The sequence below is a fragment of the Micrasema longulum genome, unplaced genomic scaffold (genome assembly GCF_059751315.1).
Source record: "Micrasema longulum isolate JH-2025_06_02 unplaced genomic scaffold, ASM5975131v1 h1tg001402l, whole genome shotgun sequence".
In the NCBI taxonomy this organism is placed as follows: Eukaryota; Metazoa; Arthropoda; class Insecta; order Trichoptera; family Brachycentridae; genus Micrasema; species Micrasema longulum.
The window spans coordinates 9,383-33,990 of NW_028278588.1; the positions used below are offsets into that span (position 1 = coordinate 9,383).

The 24,608-nt window shown below is 35.8% G+C and overlaps 1 protein-coding gene across 1 annotated transcript; it reads left to right on the top strand.

Annotated features, from left to right (window-relative positions):
• Positions 1-10,658: 10,658 nt before the first annotated feature.
• Positions 10,659-24,202, top strand: LOC148275528 (ATP-dependent RNA helicase DDX24). Its single transcript, XM_088235570.1, has 13 exons — positions 10,659-10,907; positions 11,062-11,602; positions 12,206-12,844; positions 13,483-13,650; positions 13,964-14,117; positions 14,929-15,124; positions 16,401-16,512; positions 17,193-17,325; positions 17,941-18,030; positions 18,197-18,308; positions 19,299-19,416; positions 20,068-20,245; positions 23,736-24,202. The coding sequence occupies exons 1-13, from the start codon at positions 10,755-10,757 to the stop codon at positions 24,139-24,141; spliced, it is 3,000 nt and encodes a 999-aa protein (XP_088091696.1). The 5' UTR covers positions 10,659-10,754; the 3' UTR covers positions 24,142-24,202.
• The last annotated feature ends 406 nt before the right edge of the window (positions 24,203-24,608 follow it).

A 24,608-nucleotide genomic window follows, 5' to 3' on the forward strand; every position in this document is an offset into this window, starting at 1 on the left:
CTTTGCAATGTTGATAAAGAAGATTTCTTATTATATGATAAGAGAAAAATTGACTGTTATTGTTATAATTTACAATTGTCTTACAAAACATTATAATAGATAACAATAGTTAAATCACAAATAAATAACGACATCTTGTGTAGATTTGGCAAGGCAATATAATGACAACTTTTATAACAGGGAAATATAAGGTTTTTTTTTGCATTTTTAAAGTAATAAGGGTCTATGAAATACTGTAGAGTAAAATAAATCATTCTTGCTACTTATTAGTGGCATTAAAAATATTTTTTAATTTGTAATTTTGAATTCCAGCAAAAACAGTAATTGCATTGGCCACTCCCCTAATATGTAACGATTCATGTTAATTTCGAAATTTGTTTCTCACCGTTTAAATTTTTATAGAACATCGTCACAATTATCAATGCCAAACATGTCGCGTTTTTATAGTGTCATCATTTTCTATATTTTTTTATAATTTCTTTTTTAAAGTTTTGTATGAAAATATTTCCACGATATCCATATTGATTTTGAAAATACAATTAATTATTGAAAATCCATTTCAGAAATTTTTATCGGTTTCCGTAGTATGTGACATTTCCCTATTTTTTAATATATAAACTTAAATTAAAAACATTATCTAATAGAAAAACAATCAGTGGTTTGATGATTGTATATTAAAAAAATTATTGGCCTCGTGGTGCAGTGGTCAGCGTGTTAACCTAGCATGCAAGAGGTCTCGACTGCGTGGAAAAATAAGCAATATATTTACAAACAATGTACTGCAATTTTTTTTTTTTTTAAATACAAGGAAGCCGACAGGGACCAATTGAAATAATTGCCAGATCTGTTAATCTATTTTTAAAAGGTGAAAACATAATTGGAAAATAAATATGAAAGTATTTTTCAAATAGTTTTACGGATTGCAGTTTGATTGATAAAGGAACACACAATTTAAATTATCACCTGAAAACTTATTATTTCAACTCGCATGTTGAGAAATCTAACAGCTTTGAACATCTCAGAGTTTCCGGAGAGAACGCCCGGGTTTGCACTAGCCACACTGAAATACTTCCATAAAAATATTTGTATCAGGAATAATTTTATAAATTATTTTATTATACGAGTCGGAACGAGCAAATAAAGATTATTTAGTTTATCAAATGTCACTACATATGTTATTCGTAATAATAAAAGACATTATATTCCTTTGAATACTCCCTTATTTTCGCACGGTAAAAAAATAAATTATAACAATATTAATTCAATTACAAACTCATAACTGATCGAAAATGCAAATATTAAATTTAAGGGAAGATTCATTTTTAAATTTCGTCAGAAAAGAATAAATACTATCTCGTGAGAGAGATAATAATTATTAAGAGACAAAAAAGTTCACGCCTCGTAATTCTGACATATGTCGGCCTCGTGATGTAATGGTCAGCGCGTTTGCCTACCATGCGAGAGGTCTCGGGATCAATTCCCGACAAGGTTGATATGAAATATTTATTTAAAAGGGTGTTTTCACATCAGAATATTTCATAGACCCTGGACTGGTACCTGAAGCGTAAGACTGAATCATCTTACTTTCATGTAACGAAAATGATCAAGATACGCTGCGATTGGTGTACCAATACAGTGACCTATGCACCATTAGGTGCGAAAAGGTAATGATGATGATGAATTCTGACATAAACTGCCGATGAACAATCAGCAGGGGACGTCCAGGACGCCGAGAACCTGATGCCTTGTAAAGCAAGTAGTCAAGCATAGGTAAGGCTCTCGAGAGGCATCCGCACTACATAGCCCGGTCATCTATATCACCTCCGTTCGATGACAGTTGTCACCGGAGTTTTCTGTGTTCGTTTTCTTTTTACTTCATTCCTTACAAAGTCAAACCACCGCACACCCAAGATTCTTCCGAGACATCTATTCTCAAAACTCAGTATTTCGCTGCTTTGGGGCCTTAGTGAGGTGCCACGATTCGCATCCGTAGAGGAGTATAGGCGGCATTTGGTTTTCACCGAGTAAATATCCGATCTTCAGACGGCCTTCATACTGTTGAATGTGGGGCCTGCTATTCCTGGCTGCACTCACAATTATTTTTGAAAGCTTTGACTTCTCAATAACAACACTAATAATGGTAATAGACGACTCAAATATTATACAAAGTTACAAACATAATCTATAAACCAGAATAGTATAGCAAAAAATAGTGATAAGTACATAAAACATCGCTACTACGCACGAAAAGTGTCTTTGAGCAAACTTTGTACAGGTTCTTGGTATTGAGTAATCTAAATTATGCAAAAACCTCATACGGGCATTCTGTTAGGATCTCTTTCCGTAGCCGCCTGACCAGAAATTTATCAATGATTCTTTGATATGAATTTGGCTGATATCGAGAACCTTGAATAAGTGGAATAATGACTCAGATGGGTATGTCGGTAAGATAGGTGCTAAAATGCCAAGATCAACGCATTATGTAAGCCTGAGATAAGCATTATCGACAAAATCACGCATCGATTCGGACATGAAAAGCTAATGGACGGCGAAAAAACGGCTAAAAGGATGTACGATGCGAATGTTGATGGATGCAGAAAATGAGGAAGACAGGAATGGTACAACCAAATCCGATGTGTCGAAAGTCGGAATAATCGACATGCGTGCATGAGATGAAGTATTAATGCAGAGGAAGCAAAGGTCTGTGTACAGAGTAAAGTTCCGTGTTATTTTCTTCATTTACCCCAGGATCCTCCAATATAAGTTTTTGAACATTTTTAATAAAGTTTGATGAAGTGGACCCCAACAGGCCGTCCGGAGCGGGGGTCGTTTTCAATCGACTCTCTGCCATCTTTGAAAAGACTTGACCAATTATAAATCACGGTTTTCCCAGGACAAGTCATCTCTTCCAAAATGATATGCTGTGTATTATTCTGTTTAGTGAGAAATTTGATGACGGTTCGAAACTCAATCTTATCTATACTCGGTATTTATACTCTCTGCCTATCCCAGTGGGGAATCGGTGTGATGGTTTATTAAAATATCGATCTCTTTTGTGTATTCGCCATTAGCAATATAATCAATAAATTTATTTCCCGCAATATTCTTGTGCTAACACTTGACATCCTGTATGATGCATTGTCTGTGTTATTTATTATCATGAGCAGAAAAATACAACAATAAACGATGATAAATTAATGTCATCACGGTATCCCTCTTATAAAGTTTATTGAAACAGAAGCAAATGTATGATGAGACAGACGCCTAAAAGCACAAAAAAATGAATTTAAGAAAAACTCCATGTTTACTGAGGTATTTTAAAAGTTAAATATGAGTATATTAATATCTAAAAAAAACTATGCATTCCGTATGAAATAGCTGAAAAATGTCTTACGCTTAGATCAGCTTCATCTACAGCAATAGGAAAAGTCATTATACCTCTCACTGAATTCGGTGAACATGCATTTGCTGTCGCAAGCCCTGTGGCAGCGATCGGCCTTTAAGCTTGGTGACAATCCGGATGAATATGTCAATTCTTTTTGGGGGCCACGCGACCGCCGACATTTCTCTTGCTCTTGCGAGCTGAACACAACTGATTTAAAACCAGTGTTCCTAATATGCAATTAAAGAATTACTGTGTGGAAAGAATACAATTAGAAACCACATTTTAAACAAAACATATCGATTACCACACTCGTTACCCTGAACATTCAAATTTACAAAAAATTAAAGTGTAGTCCTCGATTGACGACCGGGCTGCGTGTACTAATGTGGTCCATTCAGAAACTGAACAGGAACCCGCACGGCCAGAAGGAAGCACTTCATGGACCACGAATGAGGAAGTTCAGCCCTATGGGAAATTGAATATAAAAAATGTATTCTTATGGGTAACCTACGATATTTTGGGTGACACACATTTTTTACGGACGATGTGCGTAATTTTTTGAGGCCTTATTTTCGGTGTTGAATAATGTTAAAACATATAAGAGAAACTTACTGACTTATGATGTTTATAACGATTGCTACAACGAAAGAACGGCTAAAAGGATCTACGATGCAAATGTTGATGGATGCAGAAAACGAGGAAGGCCGAGAAATACATGGCACGATCAAGTCCATCAAATACATGAAGATGGACATGTCAAAAGTAGGAATAATCGGCGTGCTTGCATGAGAAGATGTATGAATGTAGAGGAAGCGAGGTCTGTATGCAAAGATAGAGTGATATGGCGTTCTATTCTCTCTGCCTACCCCTACGGTGAAACGGCTTTATGATTTGTTTGTTTTGTTTAAAATATACAAAATACCAACCTTCAATAAAGTAAATGTTTGTAATCTTTTGTTTTAGTAAATGTAACAAAAAAGTAAATAATTATTTGTTTTTGTCATAATAAATAAATAATAAAAAAATAAAACTCTTTCATTTACTAGATATAATTATTATTATTCCTAAATATGACATGGCACCGGGGTCAAGCCGGGACTTTTCAGAATTTTGACATGCTGAGCTAAAGGTTCGAACTGTCAGTAGGGTCGCAGTGAGTCACATCTTAATGGAGGGTGTGATTCTATAAAATGCTACAAACGCCTAGTGGCATTCCACCAACGACACTAGTTATTGTCCACGTCGCGAACCCTGGGCAATGGGATCACACTCACAACGATGTGATCACAGCAGATAACGAGAGGACGAAAAGCGAGATTCTGGCGCCTCAAAACCAAAACCAACCAGCTAAGGGAAGGTAACCCCGACAGAGAAGGCAACGAGAAACCACTCTGGTCATCCCAGAAATCACTATGGCGAGTACATCACTGCGAGAAGAAGAAGAGCTAAAAGTTTACCCATAGATGGATAGCCAGTAGCCCTAGGGGTAAAATTCAAATTCATACTTTTTTTACAAACATTCGGATACACTAAAAATACTGTCAAATTTAATATCATTATAATAATGGCCGATAGAATTGAAAGCATTATAAAAATTCACCCCAAAGCACTAATTGTAAAATACATTTTTCTATACTGTTAAGGAGAATATAAATTTGCTTACTGTTTTAGGAGATACATCTTGAGGTAGCTTGGACGTGTGTGTGTGGGATGCGAGTGTCAGGATTCCTATTAGCACTAACACCGACACAGATTTCTTCTCCATTTTTATCTAAAAAATAAAGTTGAAAATACAAATAAGACAAGGCATCATCACATATAATGTAGTTGGATAATTTATGTAGCGTCATTTTTGTGAAAATCCCCTCAAGGGCGCCGTACAATAAATAAATATCCCGACGCATCTTGCAACTACCGGGCGCATGGACGGATGGGATTCTAGTTCCTCGTTTGCTGGCCAATTATGATCTATTTCTAAAATAGACAGGAGCTAGATGAAAGCATGTTTTGCTGCCCCCATATACATTCTGTTTTTAATTGACCATAAAGTTTAGTGTTTTAATGAAATCGTACCCCTTATCCGCACCCGATGATGCATAGGGCACTACATTGGAATATCAAATGCAGCGTATCTCAATCATCTGCTAATAAAAAAAAACAATAAGTTTTGACATATTTGTTGTATGCTGATGGATGATGCAGTTCTGAGAGGACACACTGTGTAACATTCACTATTCTGCCTATGTTTAAACATCCGCATTTCCTAAACTCTTCCATCTGTTGAGTATTTTGAAGTAAAAGAGTTGAAACCTCTATCATATGGGTGACATTCATCCGAGATAGAATGTATGGCTATTGCAGCAAAAATTGATAATTTTTCAGTAGGCTGCTTGTTGTGTGCTGATGATGCAGTTCTGCTAGCAAGCAGCAACGAGGATTTGCAAAAAAATAGTCTATAGAATGTATGCCTGGAGAGCGAATTGGTGATGAACGAAATTAAGTCAAAAGTTATGGTATTTGAAAGGGGAAGTGAGGTTACTGACTGCATAATAAATGTAAACAACGAATGTCTAAACATGTAGAAGAATTTGTGCATCTGGGAAGCGTGTTCTCAAGAGATGGAAGAGTAAAAAAAGATGATGAAAGGAGAGTTAATGCGGGCAGCAAAATGAATGGCGCACTAAGCACGGTAATTGCTAATAAAATATGCCAATCAAAGCTAAACCGGCAGTGCACAACGAAGTTTTATTCCCAACACTTACGTATGGAAGTGAAACATGGAACTGGCAGAGGAAGAATGAAAGCCGAGTGAATGCGGTTGAAATGCGATCTCTTAGACGAATGTGTGGGAAATCAATGTATGACAGGGTTACGAATGATGAAATCAGGTGAGAGTGTAAATCTGAGTTAAGTATAATTGATAAGATCAAAAAAGGGTCTCTGAGACGGTTTGGTCATGTAGAATGAATGGACGACGAAAGAATGGTAAAACAAGTATATATGGCGAAAATGAACGGTAACGTGAGACGATGACGACCAAGGAAGATGTGGCATGATCAGATAAACCAAAATCTTAAGTCTGGGCATCAAAAATAGACAGAACCGAAAGGCATATATGACAAGATGTATGAATGTGGAAAAAGCTAGGAACATATGCCAGGATAGACGTGCGTGGCGGTCCATTCTCTCTGCCTACCCCTACGGAGAAACGGCGTGATGATAGTAGTAGTAGTAATTGTCAAAAATATGAATAAAATTTGTGAATTTGTCATCGGTACGTAGATGTAAGATTGTAACTGATTTACTTAAGATAAACTAAATATCGCAATACAGATTTATAATTAAGGTAGGACAAACTTGAGAGGTTTTTAAGAGAAGATAACATCTGCATAATTAAAGATAAATAGATAATAGGTAATTATCTTGGCATCATATTTGATAGAAAATTTTCATTTTCACAGCACTGTGAAATGATTTCAAACTAGGCAATGCGAATTCTTGGGCTTGTCATTAGAAACACAAAATATTTTAACAGAATTAGTTCAATGAAATTATTGTACTGCTCACTGGCGAGGTCTAAGTTAGAATATGCATCTCAAATTTGATTAGTTGCGCCACATTTGCTGTGAAGGTTGCAATGTTTAATTAAAAATTACCTAGCGAACTCTGATCAGAATATAGCAACCTCACCGTGGGATCAATACCTATATTTCTGACCGTCTCCGCGAGTGCATGTGATTGCTGTATCGCTGATAAGTTATTTGAGTGATCGCCATTGTAGTTTTGGATCCTGGCACCACACAACCATTTAATTATTCAAGTTATAGAAATTCATCGTGCCGTCGCATGCGACTATTCAAGTTCAAGTGTCTGTTCGACCCGGTATCCCATAGTCTGCCCGCGAAAAGTAGAACAATAAGGTGGAGAACCCCGGTATAAGGTGAGTGTTTGTGCTCATTTTTGTATTATTTAAGCTATTTGCCCTATATTTTTTGTAATCGTGAAAATAACAGAAAGAAGCATTTTTCTGTTTTTGTTTATAAATTTTCAAATCATTTAATATTAAAACAAAAAAAAGACGTAAATAATACAAGGGTTGATTTCAGTTTATGAACATTAGCATTCGGCAAACTAACAAAAATGAATAAAATACACGAATGAGTAAAATATGTGTATGTGAAAACATGAATAAATTATTGCATGATCATACACACTTCCAACTTATTATTCTCGTGACGCTATATATCAGTGGCGAATGGTGATTTTATTTACAGGCAAGCTATAAAAATAAAATAAAAATTTGTACCTACATAGGAGGTACATAAAATAATGTAAGTAATATATATTATAAATTGATATTTTTCTGTGGTTCTGTGTGATACAACAACTCTCATCCATGAAATCAACTCAAACGATGTAACTTCGTGATATATTATATAGATATATTATCCATTACTTTAATATTTAATTCATTCAAAAATGAATAAAAAATACCACTATGAATTCACTCGATATTGGTTATTTAATTCAACTGGCCGCATTGTTCCAGTAATAATAAAAACGGCCGCGTGGAGCGCTTTATGTCCTGCAATATGACGCATGAAAGTAATTATGGTCTTATGTCAAAAGTACCATATCAAAGAAAAATAGTCCTTAAGAAACAATGTTTGAAATACTGTTTTCCAAATCAAGAAACTTCAAATAATTTGGGTAATCTTCAAGTTTAATCTAGGAGAAAAAACCCACACTAATAATACATTCAAAATATAGTATTCTTATTTGTATGAAAACATAAGCTGGAATAATAGACTAGTTTCTTAGCTCACCGCAGGCGCTGGGCGCGCTTTATTAAAATTTATATTTATATTAGGATAAAAATACGAAATACGGTGGAAATGATTTAAAATAAATGTTGATTATTTATTTGTTTTTCTGTAAATAAAGTTACAATAAAACATTATTATGGTTAGTCAAATATAATGGTAGGCTGCGCATAATCGCTTCTATACACGGTTCGCCCCTGCTATATATTATTTTTTGGATGCTTAGTAAGGAAAATGTTAAGAACACCGGACTTCGATATTATTTCTACACAAAATACTTTCTAACAAACTAGGTATGTCCAGTTCTCTTACTTAGTGCGGTTTTATTCCAATAAATGAAAATTTAATACTTCTGCTAGACTTAAATAAAATATTAAATCAAGTACAACATAATTATTGGTGTTAAAATTAGTTACTCCTTTACGACTTCATTATTGGTCAATGCACTTTTTTGATAGCGAAGAGATAATGATGATGAATGATCCCTAAATTAGGATAGGATCTAAAGAAATGTTATCAATGTCAATGACTAGTGCTTCTTCAATGAAGAAAATGGTAAAATACATGATAAGATAAATACAAATGTACTTAAAATGATGTTGATATTACTGGTCAATTATCTTCACTCGAAATATATTCACACTGTCAACCTCACCGGTACAACAACATCAAATCGATACGCCATCAGTCAGCCGAAACATCAAAATATTTGGTGTCAAGGTGCTTTAGTTTTTGGGGGAAAAAAAACCGTAAAAATACTGCCAAAATCCGCGTTGTGACGATCTACTGTTCAATAATAGCACATATTTAAGTGATCTAGTGAATAATTATAACAAATTCGCACTGTATTTCTTTATTGTGAAGATTGATCAGCGATAAATTGGTTCGTAACGGTTCTAACAAGTGAAGTGTAAATAAAGATATTTAAAATTTTATGTCAAGGTTATCCCTTCACACGCGGCTTACTTCAAAGATTACACGTACACGTATTAATTCAATTTAAAACATATCTACAATCACATCAAATTGATTGAATAAACTCGATTTTTTTCGGAAATTCATATAAAAACATTTATGACCATTTTATTATTGGAGCGCACTTTTTACGAGAACATTAAATATACTCACTTAAATTAAACACGAAACTTATAATAGATTTTGGACGTGGTGAGGCTTAGCTTGTCACCATTTACAAATAAATTAAATGAAAACCAAACTAAAACTAGAAATATAATATCAACGCGCGGCACATCTTGTCAAAAATTGACAATTGACTTGATGACGACGGGTGACGTATGCCGGTTCGTTCTTAATTTTTTGTAGTTCCTACTTGTTTTAATTTTGTTACAGGTTTATTCACCTGTTTGTATTGGAAATAAAATAATTTTAGTTTTCTATTTTTTTTTTCGTAATCTTGAAATAAAGTTTTAAATTTATTATCCCATGCACATGAAGAAAAGATAAAATAATTTAGTAACTTTTGTTTTCTCTTTGATATTCTAAACTAAAAACTAAAATTGGAATTATAGAATGCAACATTAAATTCCGATAAGAAAAAATACTAGAGATTAGAGCTGCAAGAAATGATTTTGATAAAATCGAATTGTGGACCCGTGGCTAGTGTTGCGGACTCGCGAATCAGAGGTCCGAAATTCGAATTTTCTGTACCCTAACTTAGTTTCCGTTTTCTAATTACAACTCGACAAAAATGGCCCTAAAATTAAAATATTTGAGTTAATCATAAGAACACAAATATTTTTATTTCATTTCATTATTTTTTTTAATGTAAATGCATAGTAAAGGTTTATAACTATGTTTTTCTACTCTGTTGATGAGGTAATATAATCGTTTTGAATTTCCTCTTTCAATTCTAATTCATTTACTTTATTTCAAAAGCACACACAAATTTATTTCTTTACATACAAACATACGTACATTATGAATGCGCTTGGTACAAGTAATTTGTTCGCATTTGTACAAAAAACCATTCAACATCAACAATAAAAGTTTCAGCTTTTTAACTTTACTAAAATCTATATATGGAAGAATAAAGAAAATATGGATGATTATTAGGTGGATGAAACATAGGTAAAATAGTGAATGTTACACATTTTGTAAAGTGGCCACTCAAACCAGCATATGACAGGTTGTAAGCTTTGTAAATACCTAAACCTCTATATTTCTTTCTCTAAAATGTTCTCCATCTCTGTTTTAATTTGTTATAAAAAGGTCTTAAAAACAATATTTCATTAATTTAAATTGATTCTTATAGTTTAAATAATGATTACATATTATTATGTTTACACAACAGCGATTGGACAACATCGGATAAAGTGTTGGTTTACAGCTTTTTACAAAAAAGTAAAAGTAGATACTTTCATAGTACTTTAATACATTTTAAGAAATGGCAGTACTTGTCACTGTTCCATGCTTATTTTTTGAGGTTATATACTTGTCAAATGTCACATTTGCCGTCAGTCTTATTTACATTCAAGTAGTTTCTGTTTAAAAGTTATTTCTAAAGACTTTTTATAGCTTCCGTAAAAATGAATGCCGCTAAATATAAGTGGAAATCCGTTAATTTTAATGATTTCGGAACTGGCGCAGCAAATACGAATTTCGATGGTTTACTGGGAATAGAAGAGTGTGTAGATTACGGTGTATTATCAAAAAGAAAAGCCAGACGCAAAGCTCTTAAGGTAAAATAAAATACATTAACTGCCATTTTAAATCATTACATCCATTGCAGTAAAATGTATTAATTATCCCCCCCGTACAATCTGAATTCCAAATAATCTTTCTTATGGGTTTTAGATTATAATATTTTAATGCTTTTTGTTGTCGTTATTTTAGGATAAGAGTGCAATCAAAAGAAAAGCGACAGACCCACCCGAAGTTGAAGCAAAACCCAAAAATTCCAAATTAAATAATTCCATAAACGACTTTGAAGTTGAAAACATAAATGCAAATATTTCATTTTCGCCATCCAAGGGCAATAGTACCGGTAATGTAAATGTGAAACTGAATAAAAAAGACAGGAAAAATAAGGCGAAAGTAAATAAAGATCTAAAAAATGTCGACGATAAATCAGTACAGAAGAAAACTCTTAGTGAAAATAAAACAAATGCCGATACAGCTAAAGGTCGAAAGAAACAAAAGAAGCCCAAGGGTAAAAAGGGCGGTAAAAAAAAACATGGCAAAGGATCCGATAGTAAAGAGATGGAAAAAAATGAAGATGAAGAAGTAGAGATTTGTATAAATGCAATTCCAGTGGAAGATTTACAAGCGTGGGAGCAGTTTAGTATTCCCGATGTCATATTGAAAGCGTTGGCTGATCAGGGGTTCAGCAATCCGACTGCGATCCAAGAGCTGACTTTACCTGCAGCTTTGCACGGTGAGAGGTTATATTGAAAGAATTTTGTAATATATATTTTTATTTCAATCTTTTTTAGTTTTTATACTATGCATACCTAAACTTATCCTAGATGGAGTCAAACCTAACCAGAGAGCACTCTATATTCATGCTCAAATGTTATGTAGATATTCTGTTTTACTTCACTAACTTTTGTCTATATAAAATCAATCCATTCATTTGCATAATTATTTTTTTCAAAATAAGTTTTTAAAATTCATGAATTTTAAATTAAACATTCCAATTGAAAAGCTAATCTATAAATGTTTAATGAAGCAGTTAAAAATTAATATGTATTAGTGATAGAAGGGAAATTTTAGATTTAGTGCTGCTTTTCAAGTTATTAAATAATGTTCTTCACAGTGAAATATGACGATTACGTATTACAGAAAATAATTCAAAATCGATATAAAAAAATCGAAAGAAAAAAGACTACCACTATACTATCGTAATCTGTCAAAAGTACCTTCTTTTATTGTCTGAACTGTAGTGAATTTATTATGCTATCATATAATTTTTATTATTCTTTTTATTATTTTGGTTTTAACAGATTTTAGATAATTTTAAATATTGTTTCATTTTAAGGTAGAAGAGATATCCTCGGAGCTGCGGAAACTGGAAGTGGAAAAACCCTCGCGTTTGGCATTCCAATACTCGCTGGAATACTTCGACTCAAAGAAGATGCCAGCAATGGAATCCAAGATAAGACCTTAGAACCCATAGTCCATAACCTGACAAATCCACTCGGTACTGAGCAAGCCAAGATTGTGAATTACAATAAGCTATCAAAAGATGAAAAGAAAGCTTTGATTAAAGATATAAAAAGAAAAAATAAAACAAAAAAGCCTAAATTTTTTTCTAAAAGCAGCGATGGTGAATCAGACATAGACGATGATGAATCAGACATAGAGGATGATGAATCAGACATAGAGGTTGATGAAGACAACAATCGTGGAGGTGATTCAGAGACCGATTTAGGTTCTGATGACAACCTCTCCGATAATGATATCTCTTACGATGATATGCCTGATGACGACTCCGAATCCAACATCAGCGAATCTGCTGATGAAGATATAGGTAGTGACATTGACGAAGAATCTGGCGATGAAGGTTCTGATTTTAAAGTGGAAAACGGTGAAGAGTCAGATGGTGATAAAAAATCCGCGGATGACGAATCCGATTTTGAAGAGAAAGAAGAGGAGGTTGAAGGAGTTAATGAGAAAGGTAGTGTTTGAATTTGATTTTTAGTTCATCATCATCATCATCAGCCGTCTCTTCTCCAATGGTGAACATAGGCCTACCCCTTTAGTCTCCATATTTCCCTATCCTGAGCCAACCGCATCCAACCACTTCCTGCAACTCGTCTTATGTCATCAGACCACCTTGTCTGAGGCTTGCCGACACTTCTTCTACCCGTTCTGGGTCGCCATTCCAGGACTTTTTTGGTCCATCTAGAGTCTGTGATTCTGGCCATATGACCAGCCCAGCTCCATTTCTGGTTGGCAGCCCTATGGACCACATCGGTGACCTTTATTCTCGCTCTAATCCATGTATTGGTTTTTCTGCCTCTCAATGAAATACCCAGCATTCTCCTTTCCATGGCTCTCTGTGTCACTGATAATTTGTGTAATTTTTTTTTTCGTGAACACAAAAGTTTCACAGCCATATGTCAGTACAGTGAGAACACAAGCATCAAAAAGTTTCTTCTTTAAGTAATGTGAATACTTCGGAGATTTTAGGATAAATGAGAGCTTACCAAAGGCGGCCCATGCTAAACCTCGCCTTCTTTCTATTTCTACCTCTTGATTATCTTTCCCGAGCTTTATTTTTAGTTATGTGAAATTTATAAATAATTATTCTAGGCATTGGATGCGTAAAAGTGATTGACAATATCACTCCTCCCGACGCGCCTGTCCTGGGTCGCGTAGAGAAGAAAGGTCTCAAGCCTCTGTATGCCCTGATTCTGACGCCCACTAGAGAGTTGGCCATTCAGATAAGGAACCATCTCGTTGCTGCAGCCAAATACACTGGTAAGTGTAAATCTGAACAAAAAAATATACTTGAGAAACTGCATTGTGCGAGGTTTGCAAGAGAGCAAAAACAAAGCTTGGTTTTTTTTTACTACAAGAAGCTATCAGATACTGTAGAATTGACTAATTTGAAAATCTTATAAATAAGGCACCTATATTTAACGATTTATTTAGTTAAATGCTCTAATTTTTACCACATGCAAGAAATATTTTTTTATGTCCAATATCCTAAAGCATCGAACTTCCTCATTGTGACGGTGATAGGGTGTGTTAGTTCATTGTGTAATAATTCATGCCGGTTTCGCATTGGCAGATATCCAAATAGCCGTGGTGATGGGCGGCATGGCGGAGGTCAAGCAGGAGAGAGTTCTGCGGCGTGGGCCGGAAATAGTGGTGGCCACTCCGGGCAGGCTCTGGCAGCTCATCCAGCAAGGGAACGCCCATCTCTCGCAGGTCGCCGACATCAGGTGAGAACTCCTACACCCTTTTACTCATTTGCGCATTTTGTTTATTTATTTAAATATAAATAAAATATAGTAGATGTTCTACTCAACCTAGGCGATACATAGAGTAAAACCAACTTTGATAAATCCGAGGTATCAGACAGTGCTTTTGTAGGGTTCATAGTCCATAATCGATGAACACACACGTGCTAAAACATTTCACCTGAAATAGGGTGATGACTGAAGAAAGCAATGTAATTATTTTCTATAGAATCCAATACCACATATAATGCAACTCAAACAGTATTACACATAAAATCGGGAGCATCGTTTTGCAGTACATTCACATCGTCCCTACCATAATAAAGGAACGTGGCCTATAAAGAGATCACGGAACGCAGTCAACGTCAGTCAGCCCAACAAGTTCAGTCAGTCAGTCCAGTTCAATCAGTCTCACAGTTCCAGCATGTAGTTCAAGTGCAGTCTCTTTAACCCATCATCGCCGCTACGCTCGTGCTATACAACCAAGTGCTATATCTTATTGGCCATGTAATAAATACGCATTCATACAGCAACCTCGTGTCTTCTCTCAATCTCTATCTGGGGTAGGAGCTCCAACCAACCCTCAACAACCTAATTTTTACATTTTTATTATTTTAAACGATTTTAATAATAGATTTTTGTGTAACTCAATGCTGTTCCTTTCCAAAAAAAGGGCAAGCTCTTGTGTTTGGAGAGGGATTTCCACGGTGTAAGTGGACTTACACTTATTTTGTGTAACATAAATAAAATTATCATGTATGTATCCGGTTGACCTGTTTCCTTCCCGTGTCAGGTATTTGGCCATCGACGAGACGGACCGGATGTTAGAGCGCGGCCATTTTGAGGAGCTACACCAGCTGCTCGACCAGATCAACTACGACGAGAGCCGCCGGAGCCGTCGCCAGACCTTCGTGTTCTCCGCCACGCTCACCATGGTACACGATCTGCCTCACCATCTCAAAGGAAAGAAGGTCACCAAAAAGGGAAAGGTAACCTTACAAAGTTGTCGCTATTTCTTCGAGAAAATTAATGCTTTATTTGAAAAATTATTGAAGAGCATGTCATTGAAAGTATTGTCCATCGCCAGCGACTACTTCCTTCCGTCTTTCTGGCAGCATACAAATATCGTCTTGAAAGAACGACTCATCGTTTGAGGTTATCCATTAATCGAGCCGTTTTTTGTGCTCAAGTGCTGCTGAGCCAGGCCATGAGTCATCGATCAGAAGAATAAGGTAATCGGAAGCAGCAATGTCCGGTGAATACGGCGGGTGGGGTAGGACTTCCCATTTGAGCATTTTCAAGTATGTTTTGACTGGCCTTGCTACATGTGGCTGAGCGTTGTCACTCTGCTTGAGTCGAATTCATTAATCGTTCCGACATGGTCACCGTAAGTCTTCACAAAAATTCTATGTGCTTTGATGCAAATTTTAAAAAAAAGGTACGCAATTAAATTTCCCGCAAATATTATTTTGTCGGCATGGAATTTGACATGTTTAACGCAATGAAAAAATATGTTGTTTACACTTGGGCAGAATAACAAATACTGTCATTTCAGGCCTAATGGTGGAGCTTCACCATGAAGTTGGCTGTAGTATTCATTATCAGTGGCTCTACAGCTCATTATGGGCCTTAGCCTCCTCCGACATTAGTCGCCATCTCCCTCTATCCCAGCGTGTACTCCTCCAGTCCCTGACGCCAATAGCATCCACACCTTGCTGCCCTCCATCCAGCCATCGTAGTTTGGATCTACCAGTGCTGCGTCTACCTCGGGGCTGTGGTGTTTCCCGATGTAAAATGGCTAAGATAAGTCTGCCGGGAAATGGCAAGAACTTATTCAAGTCCCTATTTTGATATTATTGTTGTACTGTATTGTTGTACTGTAGTATACTTTTGGTCCCAACTCAACACAGGGCTGCTCACTGAGTTGGGACTTGTATCTCAATAAATCTAAATAAATAAAGCTCTTTTTTAACTAAATAAGCAAAGCTATGACCAATGTCCGAAGGATAGCTATTGTAGATTGTAGTTAGTTACTGCAGACATGTGGCTAACCGCCTGGCTGCGAGTCCGGTCGTTAATTCCTGGAAGATGGGATGATGTCTAATGTTCCATTGATGAATAAATAAATAAATTAGTGGATTATATTGGGATACATCCCCAAAGAATTAATGGCATCACGAGTTCCAAATTTTTTTAAAACTCTTTAAATAACTCAATTTTTAGAAGCCCTTATTTAATTAACTTAATCACGATGATTTATTGTAGGTCCTCAATAGAAAAGTTACAAAATTGACGACGGAACAGAAGCTCAAGAAAGTAATAGAAATGCTCGGAATAACGGATCCCAAAGTAGTAGATGTAACTGACCAAAACCAAGGTAATATCCTTCCTTTACATCGCCTTAATCTATTCTCCTCTCCTCTTTATCCCCTTTTCTAGATTTAATTATTTCTACTTTTTTATTTTACTTTCTATTGAATATGTTTTGTAACTTAAATTATACATTTTAAACTTTTATTTTATCGGTTGGTTGGAAGAAATTGCCATTTGGCAATAAGCCCGCCAATGCACAATTTGCATTATTGAGGACAACTGGTTTTTAGATGTACTCGTTAAGTGATTCCTGGGAAAAGATGACCAGAGTGGTTTCCCGTTGCCTTCTCTGGTGGATTTTTCTGTCGGGGTTACCTTCCCTTAGCTGGTTGGTTTTGGTTTTGAGACGTCAGAAACTTTCCTTTCATCCTCTCGTTATCTGCTTTGATCACACCGTTATGAGTGTGATCCCATCGCCCAGGGTTCGCGACGTGGACGCTAACAAGTTGAACTAGTGTCGTAGTGTTGCCGGTGGAATACAACTGAGCATTCGCAGCATTTTATAGAATTACACCCTCCAGCAAGATGCGACTCATTGCAATTCTACTGACAGTTTGAACCAAAATGAGGGCCTCATATAATATATTGAATTAGTCTTAAATTGTATTTAATTATAATATTATTTTTCTGAGTAAACTAGAATTAATTACGTATTCAGTAAATTTAAATTAATTTTCATTTCAGGTGCCTCCAACACACTGACAGAATGTCGTATCATGTGTCCGATTGACCACAAAGATTTTTATTTATACTACGTGTTAAAACGCTATCCCGGGAGAACTATTGTGTTCTGTAACTCTATTGGCTGCGTCAAAAGGTTTGTTGTCCACAACTTTTCTCTTTCCTCTGTCATCTTCCTTCCAAAAAGTCATTCATTTTATTTTCGATGTCTTTACCAACTAAATATTGGTCGCTTAGCTGACAACGAACCAACCAATAAGGACTTTGGAAAAACTGCTTGTTTTATTAAATCGAATTGGAATTAGACTTAGTATTTTTAATAGGCAATAGATTATAAATAAACATTTTATTTCAATACATTTAAAGGCATATTTTAGTTGAGCTTTTGATAAAATAAGCAGTTTTTTTGTCATCCTGTAAAAAAAGCAAAAATGAAGTAGGCGGTGTTAGCTAAAGGACAGTACGGTAAATATAATGCTGGAAAAAATTCTGATGGTAATTTGCAAAGTTTTTTTTCAAATAGGTGCGAAGGTTTTCACGGTCACTCTTAACAATATGTTTCTTTTCAATGACAATTTTTTATCCTATAAATTGCTGTTTACTCGTGGGCAATGGTCGGGTCCTGAGACAAAACAATATTGTATACGGTGTAAACGGCCTTTTAACATTTGTGTTCTCACCGGGAGTCGAACCTGGGGCCTTAGTTATTCACTGACTCATTCATTGATTGTTTGTTTATTTCTTATTACAGATTAGCGCAACTATTTGGTATGCTCCAGTGTGCCCCCTTGCCTCTCCACGCCAACATGCAACAGCGCCAACGACTGAAGAACTTGGACAAGTAATTATTTTACTACCCTACTGCATAAGTCTGTCAATAAATAAATAAAAAAATAAAAATGTCAATCTTAACTTCCTAGGAGATGGAATCCAGTTCTCGTTTACAGACATTTGAGCATGTTCAAAATATTGTTAATCGAATTCTGTTTAATTTTTCCAATTTCCAGATTCCGTGACAGTCCCCACGGCTTGCTTATAGCTACCGACGTAGCGGCTCGAGGGTTGGATATTCCTAACGTAGAACATGTCATACATTACCAAGTGCCTCGGACTGCTGAGGTAAACTAAATGATGTTATTAGAGCAAACTTAGAAATCTCCACCAAAAACAGAAAATTAGTTATCAATGCCAAAATAAACTATACATAACAACCTACCTACCTAAATAATAGCGTAATTCAAAACCGTCTCTAAATCTTGCTAAAACAGATTTCAATTATACTACTTGACACGGCAAACTTAGCATTGAGTTAGTGAAGCATAATTAGAAATCTCACAATTCTGTTTTCAATTTTTTTTGCAAATATCTCAGTACTTCAATGGAGATCACTAAGTTTGCTTCTAATACCCTCAAATGTTTATTCATTTTAATTTTAAAGATCAACAAAAATCAATTATTTTAATAACTCCTTCCGTAACTTTAATAACCCTTGCCGTTGATGCGTAGCTAGTACACATTGCTTCTAATAACTTTAATAAGATTTAATAATTAAAACTTATTGGGAATAGAAAAAGCATTTTACCAAATATCAGAGATAAATCACCAATACGAGTACGTAGTAAAAGAGTAATCCTAAAATATAATCGTCTCATACGCTCTTTGCGTCTCACTCTCAATAATACAGGTTATTTTACCGGTAAATTCGGTGAACGCGCATTTGCGATCGCAGGCCCTATGGCATGGAATGCTCTCCCAGCAGAGGTGCGGAACTGTGAGAGTGAGGTTATGTTTCGGAAAAATCTTAAAACCCATTAGTTCTCTAAATCATTTGAATAAATCCGTATCATGTGATAACAAAGTGAAGTGTTTTGCTCAAATTACAAATTCAAAAAGTTTAACTTAAATTTATTTCTATACATAATCACTTTGTACAGTGCCCTTGAGGTATTGTATTACAAAAATGGCGCTATGTAAGTTATCCATATTAATAATAATAGTAATTCAAGAGAGGCAACTTCAAGCGCCACACTCTGCATTTGTGTGTTTGGATTGAATCGATTCATGGCAATATAACATGACGGTGTAACTAAAACTGATGTAAATTTTCAGAATTACGTCCATCGCAGCGGAAGAACGGCTCGAGCAAGTAAAGAAGGAATCACCATCCTCATGATGGAACCCACAGAAGTACAAAACTATCACAAGATGTGCAGAACATTGTCAAAAAGTAACCATTCTTATTTTATCTCTTGTTCCGTATTACTTTCAACGAGTGTTTAGAAAAAAAAAGATTTGGGGATAAGGGAGTTCTCTTAGGAAACAATAGCTTTACTAATTAGGTATTTTATATCAATAACTTTTTTATTTATACTTTTTGTTATCTTTCGTTACTATTTTTTTTCTGTCTCGTTGTGTAGTGGTCAGCGCGTTTGCCTACCTTGCAAGAATTCTCGGGTTCGATCGCTGACATGGTTGACATGAAATATTTCTTTTTAAAAATAAGGAGTTTTTACACTAGAATATTTCATTGTCCCTGGACCGAACCGTACTTGAAGTGTAAAACTGATCATCTTACCTTCATGCCATAAAAATGCGATTCGTATACCAATGCAGTGCCCTAAGCACCATTAGGTACGGAAAGGGAATAATGATGATTATTATTTTTTCATATATTTTGCCCTGTTGTGTTTCTTCAAATGTACGTTGTTTGTGTAAATATATTTGGGGCGTTGAACACAGGAAAATAAATAAAGTAATTAATTAAATAACTCCCTTAAATATTTCCCGATCGCCTATGTGCTCTGTAGGTGCAAGACCTGAAAATGGCATTGTATAGTTTATCCTAAATAATCTCAAGCCAGCTCTCTGTTCCCTCCAGCGGAAGACCTAGCGCACTTCCCGGTGGACGGGGCGCTGCTGAGCAGCGTGCGCGGACGCGTGGAGCGCGCGCGGGAGCTGGACGCCTTGACGCTGCGCCTGCGCAAGGACAGCGCGCAGCGCGGCTGGCTGGACAAGGCGGCCCAGGATATGGACATCATCATCGACAGCTCCGACGTGTATCCTTTACGTCGTTGAATTGCAATACAACGCTATTCTTCTTAGCTTTTTCATTTTTATTATGTTTTTTCAATAATTAGTACTTCGCGACAAGCAGTGGCGTGTGTTCCATATAAGCACATAAGCAGTGCCTACCCTACTAGAATTTTATTGAAACAATAACAAAAAATAATGTAAAATATACAATTTACTGTTTGTAAAATTTGAAAAATGCGCCAAATGTATTTTGGTTATGTCGTATTTCGTTCCGATCAGCGCGCCGCTAACGGCAGAGGCACGATCTAAATATGCCTTTTTTTTCAAGTATTAGTGTTGTATACATGATCAATGCGTGTGTGTGTGGGTTTTTTTTAGTTGTAATTACGCATGTATGGGTTAATTTTTAGGCAGTGCTTATTTTAGAAATTGTTTTGAAACAAAAAACGAACACGTTACTGACATCTAGCGTTTTTTACAAAAGACAGTCAAATATCAAATGTCAGATAAATAACCTTAAATTTATTTCTTTTTTACATTCGAGAATAGTCCATGTTTATTTTGTTAATGAAAAAATTGAAATGGAGTTTTGTGAAACTTGTGATAGTGACGGAAATGTGTGTTTAATCAATGCGTACATTTTGGATTTAAAGTGTTCTGGCAGTTTTTACGATGATGTTACAAAAGTATAATATTTAACAAAAGAAAGGCGCGTAATTTTGACATACAAATAAGTTGAAAAACGGACTTTATTCTTTTAAAATTGTAAACAAAGTTATCGGCCACTTCAGGTATTCAATACTTGGCTTGTAATATATAATATAAATTTAGCATTTATTTGGATATTCTATGTGGCTTAGGTAATTTCAACAATAACTACAAGTCAACAACATAGTGATTCAAACTAATGTGACGAGTGAAGGAAACTGTTTGGTAAGATATATTACTTAAATAAAACGTAATTTTTTTTTCTACTGCCTACCCTAGTTTAAAACTCTGTGCACGCGACTGGTGACAAGCATCTTTGGACTCGTAGGTTGTACAACTACAGTGGAACTAGAGGTTCGTCATCAATCTATTCCTGTTCTAATTTTTTTTAAGAACACCCATAGAACAATTGAGGGCATTGGAAACAAAGATAGCAACCTCCAAAAAAAAAGTTTTTTTTCGATATGATATCATTCTGTAGTTTATCAACTTTATTTTTATAAAAATCATGAGTTGAGTTGCAAATGTAGTTTAAAATCATATTTCTGATGGTTTGAAAATAGTGTTTGGAAGCAAACATAGCAATATCCATCAGCCATTTTATTCAACCAGTGACAGGCTTGAGATTTGAATTTTCAAAATGGATGTGCCATACAAATATTAAGAAAGTTTTTTTGAATTCGTATTTCTATTAAAGGTAATTTATTAGTATCTTAACGTTTAAGTTCAGGGAAAATAACATTTCTGACATGAAGACTCTTTGGCATTACTGTAACAGACGCGGCGGATCACTGCTTCGTCCGTAGCAATCGCGCCCGTCACAAGAACTGTATATCTATAGGTGCTGGTGTCAAACGCAGAGTGGCCGGGCGTAGGCGGGCCTCGGCCGACGAACGATAAGCTCCGGGGGAGGTATCGTCGCCTAGAGATCCGTTGCGGGGTCGCTAGCGAGTAGCGCTGGCGGCCGCAATCCTGAGTCAGGCAACCGGGTTGTAAGGCCGGTATCTCTCCGTTGGTGGGAACGGCGGGGTGTGTTCCGGGGAAGTATCCAAGGGTCCAAATTATCCGGGGTCCAAAATCCAATCCAAAGGGTATCCGAGTTCCAAGTCCAGGGGGGTAGCGGTGTTCGAATCCAGGTGGCGATGAGGTCCGGTTTGAAGCGAGGTAGGGAGGTGAAGTGGAGAGTAGAAAGCCTTAGTAGTGTGGTGAGATGACTGACTTTATTTTTCCCCGGCGGGGCTATATATACAACATTTTGCCGTGCGGCGGTGGGCTAGGCCAATAGCGGGCGGTGCTAGGTTGACCAATCACGCGGCGAGAGAGATAGCGAGCACATTTGCCGGCTCTATCGGTCTCTCTCGCGCCACGTATAAGGTCCCCACCCTCCCGCTACCGGCCGCAGTTCCCCGCCGACCGCGCGGCGATCAACACTTATACAGAACAACATAAAAACACATTATGGGCATACAAATATTTTCATGAATTCTAATCTATATGTGGGCTTCAGTATGGCGATCACCACCCCCGAAAGTGACAAATACTAGTCTTTATTGAGGAGGTGGTAGATCGCTTACACATACTGAAGCCTCCTATGCTACATTAAAGCCCCAGGAAGGGCCGCCAAGTTGGTGCATGTACTTTTACGTCGGCAACAATTACTGTACCAGTTTTTGTTATTTTTCTCAAAAACTCTTTTTTCTCAATTATAAGGAAGTTCAGTGCTACAGGAAATTGGATATGAAAAATGTTTTCTAATATGCGGTAAGAATTAGAGCATTTAATTCTCTAAAATGCATGAAAAATTCATAAAAATGGCAATGATACATTATATTTATAGTTTTATTATTCAAGGTACTTAAGTCATTTGAGATATCCTCCATATGCAGATGCGGATTGGGCACTGCTGCAATGGTTCTCACCTGTTCAGGATCCATGTCCGGGACTCTGCCATTTGCGAATGTCAGCTTGATGACGAAGATCTAAACCATGTTTTTTTTTGATGCCCCATAAATGATTGTTATCCTGATTTCCTATTCGGTTCGACTTGAGAGTTTGGACTCTCTGATATTAATATCCCATTCCCTATTTATATTCTAACTCTCTGTGCCCGCCCAATAAACATGTAAAAAATATATTTAAAAAATTAAATTTATTTAAAATTCTATGTAAATATCTAGTTAGAAATGGTGTTAAATATGTTATATTATAATATTAAATGTAATGTTCTCAAAATATTAAATACCAACTTACTAACTTGAATATATCTTATTACTAACACATGTGTAAATAAATTTAAAAAACAAAAAACTCGACACTGGCCAGAACATCTGAGTTGAGAGGTGGAAAAGCCATAAAAAAACGAAGATGAAGGTACTTAAGTCAAAAAAATGTTTAAGGACATTCAATCCATTTAATTTTCATATTCATTTGAAAATGCCCCAACAAGGCGAAACAACTGTCACAAAATTTTTGTTTTTATATTTTTTTAAATAAAATAAAGTGTTCAGTAGACTCAAATCATCGTTTGATTTTTATATTAAATGTATCATTTGAAGTATTAAATTTTTTCATGCATTTTAGAGAAAATTGCCCCCAAAATTTAATGCTTGAATTTTTTCCGCGTGTTTAAAATCATTTTTTATATCCAATTTCCTGTAGTACCAGTTCAAACTTCTTCGTTATTGTTCTATGGGTGTTGTCAAAAATAATCTTTCGTGTAATATTATTTTGTAATCTTTATCAATGTGATTTATTAAATACTGTTTTTTTTATTCAGATTTATTATTCTTAACTAATTATATACAGCTCTCACAGGATGGAGAATGAGGTTGCATCAGATCTGAAGAACACTCTTGTGATAAAAAGAAAACAGCTCAATTCGCTTCTTGCATCTCCCCTTTTCCCCAAAGGCTTCAGTTTCAAATTCCCAACCAACAATATGTTTGACAGCACGCTGGCCGCCCCGCAGGCACAAAATGCCGTGCAAGCCATGAAATCCGCTATGGATTCTGGATTAGTGAAGAAGCTCAAGAACGCGACGAAAAACGAAGCCATTTTGAAACTGGAATGTTCCGAACCAAACTCGGTATCAAGTATTACCAGTAACGATCAACTGAAGGAAAAGAGTGCTGCCAGCAAAGAAAACGGAATTGGAAATGGCGAAAAATTAAGCAAAAATAAATGGAAAAAATTCAAAAGAAACAAAGCGTAAATAAGTGCTGCATTAAAATTATTGCATTGTACATATGTAATAAATGTTTTTTTGAAAATTATGACATGTTTTCTTTATTTATTTATTTATTAGTACAGAGAAAATGTTCAAACCGGCCAACAGAGGTCTGTCTGACATTATAATGCAGGGGTCAGTAGTTATTATTTACCCTACTCAGTAGAATAGTACTTATTGAAAACACACAGTGAAGTTTCGTAGGTATAACAATTTATTGGATAGCAATTTTTCAACTGTGAACGTGTGACACCTTTTTGTCCTTATACACAGAGAGAATGTGGTGACTGAGCTAGTAACTGCGTAAACGTTTTACTTGAGTAACCGACTGACTGGTTAAGTAACTGAGGATGTTACAACTTCTATAAATATAGTAATTGTCCAGCGCTCACTTTACTTCCTAGTGGAGACTTAGGTCGTATACTATTTCCCTGGCTGTCAGCCATTTAATA

Coding starts and splice junctions, on each gene's coding strand:
- LOC148275528 (XM_088235570.1), top strand. CDS start 10,755: ATGAATGCCGCTAAATATAAGTGGAAATCCGTTAATTTTAATGATTTC. Junction 18,031..18,196: donor CGACTGAAGAACTTGGACAA/GTAATTATTTTA, acceptor TCCAATTTCCAG/ATTCCGTGACAGTCCCCACG. Junction 18,309..19,298: donor AAGTGCCTCGGACTGCTGAG/GTAAACTAAATG, acceptor GTAAATTTTCAG/AATTACGTCCATCGCAGCGG.